Source organism: Oncorhynchus mykiss, chromosome 12 (genome assembly GCF_013265735.2).
Source record: "Oncorhynchus mykiss isolate Arlee chromosome 12, USDA_OmykA_1.1, whole genome shotgun sequence".
NCBI lineage: Eukaryota > Metazoa > Chordata > Actinopteri > Salmoniformes > Salmonidae > Oncorhynchus > Oncorhynchus mykiss.
In genome coordinates this window covers 88,718,007-88,735,071 of record NC_048576.1, presented here as the reverse complement: position 1 = coordinate 88,735,071, position 17,065 = coordinate 88,718,007, and the positions used below count along the sequence as shown (strand labels likewise).

Here is a 17,065-nt window from a genome sequence, read left to right as displayed (position 1 = left end):
TTCATCGCGGTATGTACAGTGTTCATCACGGTATGTACAGTGTTCATCACGGTATGTACAGTATGCATCACAGTATGCATCACAGTATGCATCACAGTATGCATCACGGTATGTACAGTGTTCATCACGGTATGTACAGTGTTCATCACGGTATGTACAGTGTGCATCACGGTATGTACAGTGTGCATCACGGTATGTACAGTGTTCATCACGGTATGTACAGTGTTCATCACGGTATGTACAGTGTTCATCGCGGTATGTACAGTGTTCATCGCGGTATGTACAGTGTTCATCGCGGTATGTACAGTGTTCATCGCGGTATGTACAGTGTTCATCGCGGTATGTACAGTGTTCATCGCGGTATGTACAGTGTTCATCGCGGTATGTACAGTGTTCATCGCGGTATGTACAGTGTTCATCGCAGTATGCATCACGGTATGCACAGTATGCATCACAGTATGCATCACGGTATGCATCACGGTATGCATCACAGTATGCATCACGGTATGTACAGTGTTCATCACGGTATGTACAGTGTTCATCACGGTATGTACAGTGTTCATCACGGTATGTACAGTGTTCATCACGGTATGTACAGTGTTCATCACGGTATGTACAGTGTTCATCGCGGTATGTACAGTGTTCATCGCGGTATGTACAGTGTTCATCGCGGTATGTACAGTGTTCATCGCGGTATGTACAGTGTTCATCACGGTATGTACAGTATGCATCACAGTATGCATCACAGTATGCATCACAGTATGCATCACGGTATGTACAGTGTTCATCACGGTATGTACAGTGTTCATCACGGTATGTACAGTGTGCATCACGGTATGTACAGTGTGCATCACGGTATGTACAGTGTGCATCACGGTATGTACAGTGTTCATCACGGTATGTACAGTGTTCATCACGGTATGTACAGTGTTCATCGCGGTATGTACAGTGTTCATCGCGGTATGTACAGTGTTCATCGCGGTATGTACAGTGTTCATCGCGGTATGTACAGTGTTCATCGCGGTATGTACAGTGTTCATCGCGGTATGTACAGTGTTCATCGCGGTATGTACAGTGTTCATCGCGGTATGTACAGTGTTCATCGCGGTATGTACAGTGTTCATCGCGGTATGTACAGTGTTCATCGCGGTATGTACAGTGTTCATCGCGGTATGTACAGTATGCATCACAGTATGCATCACAGTATGCATCACGGTATGTACAGTGTTCATCCCGGTATGTACAGTGTTCATCACGGTATGTACAGTGTTCATCACGGTATGTACAGTGTTCATCACGGTATGTACAGTGTTTTTTTTAAATTTATTTTATTTTACCTTTATTTAACCAGGCAAGTCAGTTAAGAACAAATTCTTATTTTCAATGACTGCCTGGGAACAGTGGGTTAACTGCCTGTTCAGGGGCAGAACGACAGATTTGTACCTTGTCAGCTCGGGGGTTTGAACTCGCAACCTTCCGGTTACTAGTCCAACGCTCTAACCACTAGGCTACGCTGCCGCCCCGTCCCCGCCCCGTGTTCATCACGGTATGTACAGTGTTCATCACGGTATGTACAGTGTTCATCACGGTATGTACAGTGTTCATCACGGTATGTACAGTGTTCATCACGGTATGTACAGTGTTCATCACGGTATGTACAGTGTTCATCACAGTATGTACAGTGTTCATCACGGTATGCATCACAGTATGCATCACAGTATGTACAGTATGCATCACAGTATGTACAGTATGCATCAGTGTTCATCACGGTATGCATCACAGTGTTCATCACGGTATGTACAGTGTTCATCACGGTATGTACAGTGTTCATCACGGTATGTACAGTGTTCATCACGGTATGTACAGTGTTCATCACGGTATGTACAGTGTGCATCACGGTATGTACAGTGTGCATCACGGTATGTACAGTGTGCATCACAGTATGCACAGTATGCATCACAGTATGTACAGTACGCATCACAGTACTGCCTTTATTTGGACCATTTAAAAACACTAATCAGCCACACAAGTGGATACACTGCATTTAAAATACCGGAGGATGAAAGTATTGTCCTGAGCTGAGAGATCTGTCAAACAAAGACATGAAAATGAATAACCATTGATGGTGAATAGTGTATGAGCCTTGTCTCTTGCACCTGTCCCTCGCTTTTCCCATTCGATCACGGAGCGTGAGATGACCTCCCCAAGTACATGGGCAATGGTGGCTGCAAAAGTGTTTTGAATTAGGTGACAATTCTAACTGATATTTTATGTAACTAGATTCATTACTATCAGTCACTGACATTTTCCACTACATTTTTAAAGGGTGTATACCAAGGTTCGGGATCAATTCCATTTCAATCGCGAATTTTAATGAATTGAAGTCACTTCCTGAATTGACCCCCAACTCTTGTACATACAAGAGTCCACCGCATTAGTATGTTGTCTCACGCCCATATGTCAGTCAACTGTTGTATCTATTACCCACTCTGCAGTATATATTACCCACTCTGCAGTATATATTACCCACTCTGCAGTATATATTACCCACTCTGCAGTATCTATTACCCACTCTGCAGTATCTATTACCCACTCTGCAGTATCTATTACCCACTCTGCAGTATCTATTACCCACTCTGCAGTATCTGTGAACAAGCAAGTCTCTTCTTGGAGACCATATGTCAGTCAACTGTTGTATCTATTACCCACTCTGCAGTATCTGTGAACAAGCAAGTCTCTTCTTGGAGACCGAGGTGTTGGTGTACCTTCCCTGACCAGCCTTCTCTCTCTCCTCACACAGGTTTGTTGAATGTAAAGACTGTGGACGGAAGATGCACCAGATCTGTGTGCTGCATTATGATGTCATCTGGCCATCGGGGTAAGCCTCATGTACCCTGAACAGACCAACGGCCCCCGTGTGTCTTCTGATCACTGTTTCTGACTGTCTATTTGACACTTCCACTTTCCCTCAGCTTCATTTGCGACATCTGTCTGAAGAAGTCCGGCAAGACGAGGAAAGAGAACAAGTTCGCTGCCAAAAGTAAGTTTGAGATTGTGTTGAATAATTGTGGCGATCCGAGTGGATCCACCATTGTAGACGTGTGATGGAAGTTATTTCAGTAACTGGTAATGAGGATGTGAGGTTTGATATGACCTGCATCTGTATAACCTGTAGGACAACTGAACTATTTGATGGTATCTTTCTCGCAGGGCTACAGACGACGAGGTTGGGCATGTACATCGAGGACCGGGTGAATAAGTACTTGAAGAGACAGAACCACCCTGAGGCCGGGGAGGTGTTTGTACGGGTGGTGGCTAGCTCCGACAAAAATGTTGAAATCAAACCTGGCATGAAATCTAGGTAAGGAAGGACTGCAGCTGCTCCAACAGTGAAATGGCCCCTTATCAATACTTTTAAAGCCACTTTATTGAACATGTTGAGAAAGATGTTCATTGAGGATTGTTCTAATAAAGTTGTCTTCCAAGAGTTGCTCCAATATGTTTTTCATCTTCAGTTTGCTCCTTTGTTCATGCACCTTGGTTGGAAAGCGATGGCGCGGTAGTGTTCTTGATAGTGCTGAGGAGATTCTGTGGCAGAAGGCGTCTACACCGTTAATGATGAGTGACGTTCCCTGTGGTTGTGGATGTGGAGATTTCTCCCTTACTAGTAAAAGCACTATATAAATGTTTCATTCACTAATGAATTGATTAACTGTGTTTGTCTCCCCAGGTTTGTGGACTCGGGTGAAATGCAGGAGACCTTCCCTTACAGAACCAAAGCACTTTTTGCCTTTGAGGAGATTGACGGTGTGGACGTGTGTTTCTTTGGTATGCACGTCCAGGAGTACGGTTCCGAGTGCGCCTTCCCCAACACCAGGTAACACTTTATAACGTAGTGGTAACACAACATAATACACCTAACAGTAATACACTCCTTCCCCAACACCAGGTAACACTTTATAACTTAGTGATAACACAACATAATACACTTCTTAACAGTAATACACTCCTTCCCCAACACCAGGTAACACTTTATAACGTAGTGATAACACAACATAATACACTTCTTAACAGTAATACACTCCTTCCCCAACACCAGGTAACACTTTATAACGTAGTGATAACACAACATAATACACTTCTTAACAGTAATACACTCCTTCCCCAACACCAGGTAACACTTAATAACGTAGTGGTAACACAACATAATACACTTCTTAACAGTAATACACTCCTTCCCCAACACCAGGTAACACTTTATAACTTAGTGATAACACAACATAATACACTTCTTAACAGTAATACACTCCTTCCCCAACACCAGGTAACACTTTATAACGTAGTGGTAACACAACATAATACACTTCTTAACAGTAATACACTCGTCCCCAACACCAGGTAACACTTTATAACGTAGTGATAACACAACATAATACACTTAACAGTAATACACTCCTTCCCCAACACCAGGTAACACTTTATAACTTAGTGATAACACAACATAATACACTTCTTAACAGTAATACACTCCTTCCCCAACACCAGGTAACACTTTATAACGTAGTGATAACACAACATAATACACTTCTTAACAGTAATACACTCCTTCCCCAACACCAGGTAACACTTTATAACGTAGTGATAACACAACATAATACACTTCTTAACAGTAATACATTCCTTCCCAACACCAGGTAACACTTTATAACTTAGTGATAACACAACATAATACACTTCTTAACAGTAATACACTCCTTCCCCAACACCAGGTAACACTTTATAACGTAGTGATAACACAACATAATACACTTCTTAACAGTAATACACTCCTTCCCCAACACCAGGTAACACTTTATAACGTAGTGGTAACACAACATAATACACTTCTTAACAGTAATACACTCCTTCCCCAACACCAGGTAATACTTTATAACGTAGTGATAACACAACATAATACACTTCTTAACAGTAATACACTCCTTCCCCAACACCAGGTAACACTTTATAACGTAGTGATAACACAACATAATACACTTCTTAACAGTAATACACTCCTTCCCCAACACCAGGTAACACTTTATAACGTAGTGATAACACAACATAATACACTTCTTAACAGTAATACACTCCTTCCCCAACACCAGGTAACACTTTATAACTTAGTGATAACACAACATTATACACTTAACAGTAATACACTCCTTCCCCAACACCAGGTAACACTTTATAACTTAGTGATAACACAACATAATACACTTCTTAACAGTAATACACTCGTCCCCAACACCAGGTAACACTTTATAACGTAGTGATAACACAACATAATACACTTAACAGTAATACACTCCTTCCCCAACACCAGGTAACACTTTATAACTTAGTGATAACACAACATAATACACTTAACAGTAATACACTCCTTCCCCAACACCAGGTAACACTTAATAACGTAGTGGTAACACAACATAATACACTTCTTAACAGTAATACACTCCTTCCCCAACACCAAGTAACACTTTATAACGTAGTGATAACACAACATAATACACTTCTTAACAGTAATACACTCCTTCCCAACACCAGGTAACACTTTATAACGTAGTGATAACACAACATAATACACTTCTTAACAGTAATACACTCCTTCCCCAACACCAGGTAACACTTTATAACGTAGTGGTAACACAACATAATACACTTCTTAACAGTAATACACTCCTTCCCCAACACCAGGTAATACTTTATAACGTAGTGATAACACAACATAATACACTTCTTAACAGTAATACACTCCTTCCCCAACACCAGGTAACACTTTATAACGTAGTGATAACACAACATAATACACTTCTTAACAGTAATACACTCCTTCCCCAACACCAGGTAACACTTTATAACTTAGTGATAACACAACATAATACACTTCTTAACAGTAATACACTCCTTCCCCAACACCAGGTAATACTTTATAACGTAGTGATAACACAACATAATACACTTCTTAACAGTAATACACTCCTTCCCCAACACCAGGTAACACTTTATAACGTAGTGGTAACACAACATAATACACTTCTTAACAGTAATACACTCCTTCCCCAACACCAGGTAACACATTATAACGTAGTGGTAACACAACATAATACACTTCTTAACAGTAATACACTCCTTCCCCAACACCAGGTAACACTTTATAACTTAGTAATAACACAACATAATACACTTAACAGTAATACACTCCTTCCCCAACACCAGGTAACACTTAATAACGTAGTGATAACACAACATAATACACTTCTTAACAGTAATACACTCCTTCCCCAACACCAGGTAACACTTTATAACTTAGTGATAACACAACATAATACACTTCTTAACAGTAATACACTCCTTCCCAACACCAGGTAACACTTTATAACGTAGTGGTAACACAACATAATACACTTCTTAACAGTAATACATTCCTTCCCAACACCAGGTAACACTTTATAACTTAGTGATAACACAACATAATACACTTCTTAACAGTAATACACTCCTTCCCAACACCAGGTAACACTTTATAACTTAGTGATAACACAACATAATACACTTCTTAACAGTAATACACTCCTTCCCCAACACCAGGTAACACTTTATAACTTAGTGGTAACACAACATAATACACTTCTTAACAGTAATACATTCCTTCCCCAACACCAGGTAACACTTTATAACGTAGTGGTAACACAACATAATACACTTCTTAACAGTAATACACTCCTTCCCCAACACCAGGTAACACTTTATAACTTAGTGATAACACAACATAATACACTTCTTAACAGTAATACATTCCTTCCCAACACCAGGTAACACTTTATAACGTAGTGGTAACACAACATAATACACTTCTTAACAGTAATACATTCCTTCCCAACACCAGGTAACACTTTATAACGTAGTGATAACACAACATAATACACTTCTTAACAGTAATACACTCCTTCCCCAACACCAGGTAACACTTTATAACTTAGTGATAACACAACATAATACACTTCTTAACAGTAATACACTCCTTCCCAACACCAGGTAACACTTTATAACGTAGTGGTAACACAACATAATACACTTCTTAACAGTAATACATTCCTTCCCAACACCAGGTAACACTTTATAACGTAGTGATAACACAACATAATACACTTCTTAACAGTAATACACTCCTTCCCCAACACCAGGTAACACTTTATAACTTAGTGATAACACAACATAATACACTTCTTAACAGTAATACACTCCTTCCCAACACCAGGTAACACTTTATAACGTAGTGGTAACACAACATAATACACTTCTTAACAGTAATACATTCCTTCCCAACACCAGGTAACACTTTATAACTTAGTGATAACACAACATAATACACTTCTTAACAGTAATACACTCCTTCCCAACACCAGGTAACACTTTATAACGTAGTGGTAACACAACATAATACACTTCTTAACAGTAATACATTCCTTCCCAACACCAGGTAACACTTTATAACGTAGTGATAACACAACATAATACACTTAACAGTAATACACTCCTTCCCCAACACCAGGTAACACTTTATAACTTAGTGATAACACAACATAATACACTTCTTAACAGTAATACATTCCTTCCCCAACACCAGGTAACACTTTATAACGTAGTGATAACACAACATAATACACTTCTTAACAGTAATACACTCCTTCCCCAACACCAGGTAACACTTTATAACTTAGTGATAACACAACATAATACACTTCTTAACAGTAATACACTCCTTCCCAACACCAGGTAACACTTTATAACGTAGTGGTAACACAACATAATACACTTCTTAACAGTAATACATTCCTTCCCAACACCAGGTAACACTTTATAACTTAGTGATAACACAACATAATACACTTCTTAACAGTAATACACTCCTTCCCAACACCAGGTAACACTTTATAACGTAGTGGTAACACAACATAATACACTTCTTAACAGTAATACATTCCTTCCCAACACCAGGTAACACTTTATAACGTAGTGATAACACAACATAATACACTTCTTAACAGTAATACACTCCTTCCCCAACACCAGGTAACACTTTATAACGTAGTGATAACACAACATAATACACTTCTTAACAGTAATACACTCCTTCCCCAACACCAGGTAACACTTTATAACGTAGTGGTAACACAACATAATACACTTCTTAACAGTAATACACTCCTTCCCAACACCAGGTAACACTTTATAACGTAGTGATAACACAACATAATACACTTCTTAACAGTAATACACTCCTTCCCCAACACCAGGTAACACTTTATAACGTAGTGATAACACAACATAATACACTTCTTAACAGTAATACACTCCTTCCCCAACACCAGGTAACACTTTATAACGTAGTGGTAACACAACATAATACACTTCTTAACAGTAATACATTCCTTCCCAACACCAGGTAACACTTAATAACGTAGTGATAACACAACATAATACACTTCTTAACAGTAATACACTCCTTCCCCAACACCAGGTAACACTTAATAACGTAGTGATAACACAACATAATACACTTCTTAACAGTAATACATTCCTTCCCAACACCAGGTAACACTTTATAACGTAGTGGTAACACAACATAATACACTTCTTAACAGTAATACACTCCTTCCCCAACACCAGGTAACACTTTATAACTTAGTGATAACACAACATAATACACTTCTTAACAGTAATACATTCCTTCCCAACACCAGGTAACACTTTATAACGTAGTGGTAACACAACATAATACACTTCTTAACAGTAATACACTCCTTCCCAACACCAGGTAACACTTTATAACTTAGTGATAACACAACATAATACACTTAACAGTAATACACTCCTTCCCAACACCAGGTAACACTTTATAACGTAGTGGTAACACAACATAATACACTTCTTAACAGTAATACACTCCTTCCCCAACACCAGGTAACACTTAATAACTTAGTGATAACACAACATAATACACTTCTTAACAGTAATACACTCCTTCCCAACACCAGGTAACACTTTATAACTTAGTGATAACACAACATAATACACTTAACAGTAATACACTCCTTCCCAACACCAGGTAACTTACACTTCAGAACGAGGATGATGATAATATAAACTCAGCAAAAAAAGAAGCATCCTCTCACTGTCAACTGCGTTTATTTTCAGCTTAACATGTGTAAATATTTGTATGAACATAAGATTCAACAACTGAGACATAAACTGAACAAGTTCCACAGACATGTGACTAACAGAAATGGAATAATGTGTCCCTGAACAAAGAGGGGGGTCAAAAGTAACAGTCAGTATCTGGTTTGGCCACCAGCTGCATTAAGCACTGCGGTGCATCTCCTCCTCATGGACTGCACCAGATTTGCCAGTTATTGCTGTGAGATGTTACCCCACTCTTCTACCAATGCACCTGCAAGTTCCCGGACATTTCTGGGGGGAATGGCCCTAGCCCTCTCAGTCCGGTGACGCTGACACATCGCCCCAGACCATGACGGACACTCCACCTCCAAATCGATCCGGCTCCAGAGTACAGGCCTCGGTGTAACGCTCATTTCTTTGACAATAAACGCAAATCTGACCATCACCCCTGGTGAAACAGACACCGCTGCTGTCTGGTCCAGCGACAGTGGGTTTGTGCCCATAGACGATGTTGTTGCCGGTGATGTCTGGTGAGGACCTGCCTTACAACAGGCCTACAAGCCCTCAGTCCAGCCTCTCTCAGCCTATTGCAGACAGTCTGAGCACTGATGGAAGGATTGTGCGTTCCTGGTGTAACTCAGGCAGTTGCTGTTGCCATCCTGTACCTGTCCTGCAGGTGTGATGTTCGGGTGTACCGATCCTGTGCAGGTGTTGTTACACGTGGTCTGCCACTGTGAGGACGGTCAGCTGTCCGTCCTGTCTCCCTGTAGCGCTGTCTTAGGCGTCTGACAGTACAGACATTGCAATTTATTGCCCTGGCCACATCTGCAGTCCTCATGCCTCCTTACAGCATGCCTAAGGCACGTTAACGCAGATGAGCAGGAACCCTGGGCTTCTTTCTTTTGGTGTTTTCAGAGTCAGTAGAAAGGCCTCTTTAGTGTCCTAAGTTTTCATAACTGTGAATAAAAATGAAGTTGTTGAAGTGTTTCCATTACCCATTTAGGCAAATTGCGCATTAGGCCTAATACACTGGTGACAGCATGAAGCCTGATGCCCTCCCACATAGGATTCATGTCTCAGCTAGCCATCAAAACCCAGCATGGATAGGATCAATAATTGACAAACATTTGCCATATTCAAATAATTCTCGTGCCAACGTATCACCAGGGTGAAACTTGGACTCCTGTACATCTGAAATAATTGGATGGTGAAACTTGCTAGCCAACCAGAAAAGCAATTCCGGGCCTGGTTAACCAGGTTAGCTATAGTTGTCAGTGTAACAGGCCTGGTTAACCAGGTTAGCTATAGTTGTCAGTGTAACAGGCCTGGTTAACCAGGTTAGCTATAGTTGTCAGTGTAACAGGCCTGGTTAACCAGGTTAGCTATAGTTGTCAGTGTAACAGGCCTAGTTAACCAGGTTAGCTATAGTTGTCAGTGTAACACACCTAGTGTCTTCTTCTCCCCAGACGGGTTTACATATCGTATCTGGACAGTATTCACTTCTTCAAGCCCCGGGCGTTGAGGACGGCAGTTTACCATGAGATCTTGATAGGGTACCTGGAGTACGTTAAGAAACTGGGGTAGGTTTTCAATACCGGTGACAACACTCCCATTCAATCATTACACTGCTTTTCCAGGCTGGTTTCCTGTACACAGATTAAGCCTAGTTCTGGAGTAAAAAGCTATTTCAGTGGAGAATATCATGCTTCTTAGTCCAGGACTAGGCCTCATTTATGTCTGTAAAACCGTTTGTGTCCAGGCAGGTTTAGGAATAGCTAAATCTTGCAAACTCATTTTGAAATAATTTCTTAACAAAGAATATTCCCAAGATATTTGTCGCAGTACCTTGAAATGCATGACGTTGAACCTAAAATCTGTCCTCCCATCCCTGGTCCCATGCAGCTATGTGTATGGTCATATCTGGGCGTGCCCCCCCAGTGAAGGGGACGACTACATCTTCCACTGCCACCCGCAGGACCAGAAGATCCCCAAGCCCAAGAGGCTGCAGGAGTGGTACAGGAAGATGCTGGAGAAGGCCTTCGCAGAGAGGATCCTCCATGATTTCAAGGTGAGACATGAAGGGGACCGTGGCTGTGTTCATTAGGCACCAAACAGAAGGCAACGGATTGGAACTCGGAGGGACTCGTCTGGAATTGGTTCAATAAGAAATTTTATTTTTAAGTGGCTTCTGTCTTAGGTCCGTGCTTACGTTTCTTATTAAATGCTGTTTTGAGTGTGGCATTGTCCCACACCATCAGCCCCATCTGTGCAGTCCAAGTAACAGGCGTCTTTTCTCCAGGACATCTTCAAGCAGGCCACGGAGGACCGTATTACCAGTGCCAACGAGATGCCCTACTTCGAAGGGGACTTCTGGCCCAACGTGCTGGAGGAGAGCATCAAGGAGCTGGAGCAGGAGGAGGAGGAGAGGAAGAAGGAAGAGAACGTGGCCTCCTGTGAGACCCCTGAGGTAAGACGGAGTGCTTTGTATGATGGAGGAGTGGACCCAATCTGACCCCTAGACACCGTGTCCTATGAATTTGTAGAGGTCTCTGAGGATTTCATTGGTATAAGCAGTACTGTGAAAACGTCTACCTATCAGAGGAGAGGGCAGATGATGGTGTCTGTCCTCCTGTCTTTCGACAGCCACTAGGTCAAAGCACGTCACAGACCTATTCTTCTTTTACCATTTATTTATGTCCATGTGTCCTCCATTGCCTCTGTTAACAGCTCTTTGCCCCCCCCCCCCCCCCTCTCATATCAGCACACTGCTGACAGCAAAAACGCCAAGAAGAAGAACAACAAGAAGACCAATAAAAACAAGAGCAGCGTGAGCCGAGCCAATAAGAAGAAGCCTGGCATGCCCAATGTAGCCAACGACCTGTCCCAGAAGCTCTACTCCACGCTGGAGAAACACAAGGAGGTAGATGTCACTCACTCCACCCACTCATATAACATACACTCTAAAGCCCCGTTACCTTCCTCATCTCTCACTCCTTTAGTTGATCACAGTTTTGTAAGGACTTCTGTGGTCACATTATCTGTAGAGGCTCAGATCCAACACTAACATATCACTTAGAATGAAGCAATGCATTGAACTTGCATTCTAACTGGTGTACTAGTGTGGATATTGAAACACAACCACTTCTAGCTTGTGACTTCCTGTCCTCTCTTTTGTCTGATAATCTGATGACTCATGTCTCCCTCTCTTACCTCCCTCTCCACCCTTTCCCGCAGGTGTTCTTTGTGATCCATCTGCACGCGGGACCCTCGGTCAACACCCTCCCCCCTATCATGGATCCAGACCCCCTGCTGACCTGCGACCTGATGGACGGCCGTGACGCCTTCCTCACCCTGGCCCGGGACAAGCACTGGGAGTTCAGCTCTCTGCGGAGGTGCAAGTGGAGCACCATGTGTATGTTGGTGGAGCTGCACAACCAGGGCCAGGACCGCTTCGTCTACACCTGCAACGAGTGTAAACACCACGTGGAGACGCGCTGGCACTGCACCGTCTGTGAGGTAAGCCAGGGGGTGATGGTGCTGATTCATCACACATACACCAACACACGCTCCGACAGCATGTAATACATGGATATTGTCAATTCACTTTTTTAAACTGGAAGCAAAGGAAGTATTTTATTGTATGTTTATTTCACTTAAAAAGTGTGCTCATGCCAGATAATCGATAAATTGTCAAATGATTTTAAAGGTCTAATGCAGCCGTTTTTATCTCTATCATATTTTTTCTGGGTAACAATGAATTACCTTAATGTGATGGTTTCAATATAAATGGTAAAAAAAGGAGCTTAGCAAAGATACATTTCTCAAGTAGGATTTTTGCTATCTGGGAGTGGCTTGAGTGGCGAGGGTAAAACTGAAAATGAGCTGTTATTGGCCCGAGAGGTTTGGAATGCTTTTTCTTATTAATCTATTAACTCATTTACCGCCTGGTGATGTCACCATGGAAGGCCAAAACTCCATCACACCAAAACAGGCAGAAATGTCAGGTGGTCTTTTCAAACCGCTCTTAATAGGGGCGTTATCCTAATTTGAACAATTTCACAGTTTTATTCCAACCTCATAATGTGGAAATCCATAAAACAGGAAAATCACCTTTTTGACAGCGCTGGACCTTCAATACATTTTGTGATTAAACGTCATCACATTTGTAACAAGTTGGTGCAGGTATGTGTGTGTGGGGCTGGGAGTGTGTAACCATAGAAACATTATGAGTGGAACTGTGATATGTGGTGTTTTCTCTCTCGCAGGACTTTGACCTATGCATCAACTGCTACGCTGCCAAGGGCCACGAGCACAAGATGGTTAAGTGGGGCCTCGGGCTGGACGACGACAGCAACGGAGCGGGCGGTGCTGGGGGCGAGGCCTCCCAGAGTCCCCAAGAATCCCGCCGCCTCTCCATCCAACGCTGCATCCAGTCCCTGGTCCACGCCTGTCAGTGCCGCAACGCCAACTGCTCGCTGCCCTCCTGCCAGAAGATGAAGCGCGTGGTGCAGCACACCAAAGGTTGCAAGAGGAAGACCAACGGCGGCTGCCCCGTGTGCAAGCAGCTCATCGCCCTGTGCTGCTACCACGCCAAACACTGCCAGGAGAACAAGTGTCCCGTGCCCTTCTGTCTGAACATCAAGCACAAGCTGAGGCAGCAGCAGCTCCAGCACCGCTTACAACAGGCTCAGATGATGAGGAGAAGAATGGCCACTATGGCCGGGCGTGGAATGGCACCTCAGAGCCTGCCGTCGCCACCTACCTCAGCCACCCCCGGCACCCCCACCTCGGGCGGACAGACCCCCAGCACACCCACCCACACCCCCCAGGCCTCCTTACCCATCAGCCAGCCCCAGCAGCAGCCGCCCCCCAACGTGACAGCCGGCATGGCCCAGCAACAACCCGGCTTTCCCAACAACGGGCGCACCAGCCAGCCGCCAACGCCGGTTCCACAAGGGGGAAAGCCGGGGCCCCAGTCTTCCCCCCTACATCAGGTGCAGTCGCCCCTGCCCAACATACCCAACATGACCCCCCAACAACAACAGATTCCCCAACAACAACAACCGTCCCCGCAGGCCGCTCTGAAGATGGCCCAGCACATAAAGATGGTGGCCAAGGCCAAGCAGCAGCAGCAGCAACAACAGAACTACAACATGAACATGCCCAACGGTGTGCCCATGAACCACCCCCGCATGGTGGGGCCTATGCAAGGCCAGATGGGGCCAGGGCAGATGCAGCAGATGATGGGGCCCCGGGGCCCCCAAGTGATGCAGGCCATGCAGCAGAGCCAGTGGGGCCCCCAGGGGGGGATGCAGCAGAACCCCCTCCAGAACCCCCAAGCGGTCCAACAACAGCAGCAAGGCCTACCCCAGCAAGGTGGCCCCATGGCCCCCCAACAGGCTCAGGGAAACTCCACTCAGTTGATGCAGCAGCGGCCCATGATGCAGCAGCAGCCCGGCCTTCAGATGCCCCCGGGGGTCCACATGCCCCCCCCGGGGCCCCCTCAGCAGCAGAGCATGACGCCACAGCAACAAGGGGGCATCGCCCCCAATGCCCTGCAGGACCTCCTGAGGACCCTCAAGTCGCCCAGCTCTCCCCAGCAGCAGCAGCAGGTGCTCAACATCCTCAAGTCCAACCCCCACCTCATGGCCGCCTTCATCAAGCAACGCACGGCCAAGTACCAGGCAAGCCAACTACCGGGCCAGCAGCAGCAGCAGAACCCCCAACAACAACAACAGCAGAACCCCCAGGCGATCCTGGGAGGCCAGGCTGGGATGCAGGCCATGGCTGCTGCCATGCAGGCTGGGGCAGTGCAGCAGAGGCCGGGGGTGGGCATGCCCCCCCAGCAGCAGCAGCAGCCTGGCCCTCAGCAGGTTGGTGGCCCCCAGGGTATGGCCGCCATGGGCCCACAGGGACAACAGCTGATGAACGCCGCCGCACACAACGGCAACCCCCAGCTCTACCGCAGGCAGCTGCTCCGGATGCAACAGATGCAGCAGCAGCAGCAGCAGCAACAACAACAACAGCAAGGAGCCATGCCCCAGGGCCTTCCAGGCCAGTTCCCCCAGCAGCAGGGAGGAGCAGCCAGCTACTCCCAGCTCCGCATGCAGCAGCAGAGGGCCATGCAGCTCCCCCCCATGGCCCAGATGGGGCAGCCCGGCATGGGCATGGACGGGCCCCAGGCCCAAAACCTCCTCCAGCAGAGGATGCTCCAGCAGCAACAGCAACAGCAGATGCTGAAGCAGCAGATGGGCTCTCCAGCCCAGGCCAACTCCATGAGCCCCCAGCCCCACATGCTCCAAGGACAGCCTCAGGGAGGAGCTCACCTGCCTGGCCAGGCGATGGGCAACGCCCTAGGCAATCAGGTTAGGTCTCCAGCCCCGGTGCAGTCGCCCCACCCTCCCTCACAGCAGCCCCCACATTCCAGCCCCTCCCCCCGGTTACAGCCCCATCCTTCACCCCAGCACGCCAACCTCCACTCCGGCTCACCCCACCCCAGTCTGGGCGGCCTCATGCCAGGCTCCATGGACCAGGGACACATGGGCACGCCCGAGCAGAGCGCCATGCTCCCGCAGCTCAACACGCCCAGCCGTGGCAGGCTTAGCAATGACTTGAATATGGTGGGCGACACCACAGGAGACACACTCGAGAAGTTTGTTGAAGGATTGTAGCATTTTGTGACGAGACTTGTTTGGTTTTCTCGGTTTTCCACAAATAACTTTTTGTACTGACTGCTATGTAAAGAGATGAGGCCTAAGGACTGTGAACCTTTCCTTAAACCAAGGGACTGCTATTTCTTCCAACAAAACGGAGGAATTTGAATAATTATTGCTGTTTAAAGAGGAGAATGGGGGGAAAAAAACACATATTTTGAGGTTCAGACCAGCCATGAAAATAATTTTGTTTTAATTTGTATTATTATTTGTTTTATGTCTCTGGTATGTACTTTTTTTAATGACACCTTCTCAAAACGAGTCTTTTCATTTTATTTTTCAATGTTTTTATTTTGTACCTTTGCAAAAAAAAATCATAGCGTTTTTGTGTTGAGAAGATTGTAAAATAATCTTGTCTGAACTTTTTGTGCCAGGTTTTGCATCTTTGCTCCCTCTTCATTCCTGGCTAATTTATTATTATAATGTACCATTTTTCAGAAAAGGGCACATGCCTTTAGGTGAGACTTATTTTCTTTCCGTACTGCAGAAGAGTCCTTGTGGGATATTCATGTATTTGTATAGAGCTAGGAACTATCGCACACCCAAACACCACGTTCAGGTGTGAACAACTGACTCTCTCAAATGCTCCTTCATCCACAGCTGCCGGAATGTTCCTTTTCTACTGGCTTGGAACCAGTATCTCTGTCCTCCAGATGTTGGACATCTTTGTTTCTTTGTTTATCCTTCAATCTGAAGTCTTGATCCCCTCCCCGGGCTTAACTGTGGCGTGGGTTTGTACCTTTTGGACTGCTTGCTGTGATTGGAGAGCGTTCTGTGCATCTTTTTTCCTCTTGCATTAAACTTGAATTGAGGTGAAACTGTTCACTGTTGTAAATCATGCAGGTTGACAATGTAAATATGCAGAAAAAGAAGAATGAATCACTGTACAAACTGGTTAAAAATGACTCATTTCGTACTTATATACCATATTGTTAAATAAACTGTGTGCAAACAGACAACAATGGTGTTTGTATATTTTACATGTATTGTGTGCATGGCGATGGTGCAACTTAATGTACTTCAGCATCATGTAACGGTTTACCAAAACATGACTTGATTACTTACAGCAAAACGTGCCATATTGGTGGTTGCAGATATACTGTAAAATAATTGATTGCTGCACAGTTAACCCC

The 17,065-nt window shown here is 44.6% G+C and overlaps 1 protein-coding gene across 4 annotated transcripts in view; it reads left to right on the top strand.

Annotated features, from left to right (window-relative positions):
- LOC110485267 (histone lysine acetyltransferase CREBBP) overlaps positions 1-16,891 on the top strand; it is a 97,225-nt gene extending 80,334 nt beyond the window's left edge. For all 4 annotated transcript variants that reach the window (XM_036939091.1, XM_036939089.1, XM_036939088.1 and 1 more), the window contains exons 22-31: positions 2,801-2,878; positions 2,973-3,040; positions 3,211-3,361; positions 3,731-3,877; positions 10,686-10,799; positions 11,122-11,287; positions 11,519-11,686; positions 11,981-12,139; positions 12,454-12,735; positions 13,485-16,891. In XM_036939091.1, the coding sequence (XP_036794986.1) occupies positions 2,801-2,878; positions 2,973-3,040; positions 3,211-3,361; positions 3,731-3,877; positions 10,686-10,799; positions 11,122-11,287; positions 11,519-11,686; positions 11,981-12,139; positions 12,454-12,735; positions 13,485-15,890 (3,739 nt within the window). In that variant the 3' untranslated portion in view covers positions 15,891-16,891. The remainder of the gene's footprint in view (positions 1-2,800; positions 2,879-2,972; positions 3,041-3,210; positions 3,362-3,730; positions 3,878-10,685; positions 10,800-11,121; positions 11,288-11,518; positions 11,687-11,980; positions 12,140-12,453; positions 12,736-13,484) is intronic.
- Positions 16,892-17,065: the final 174 nt, after the last annotated feature.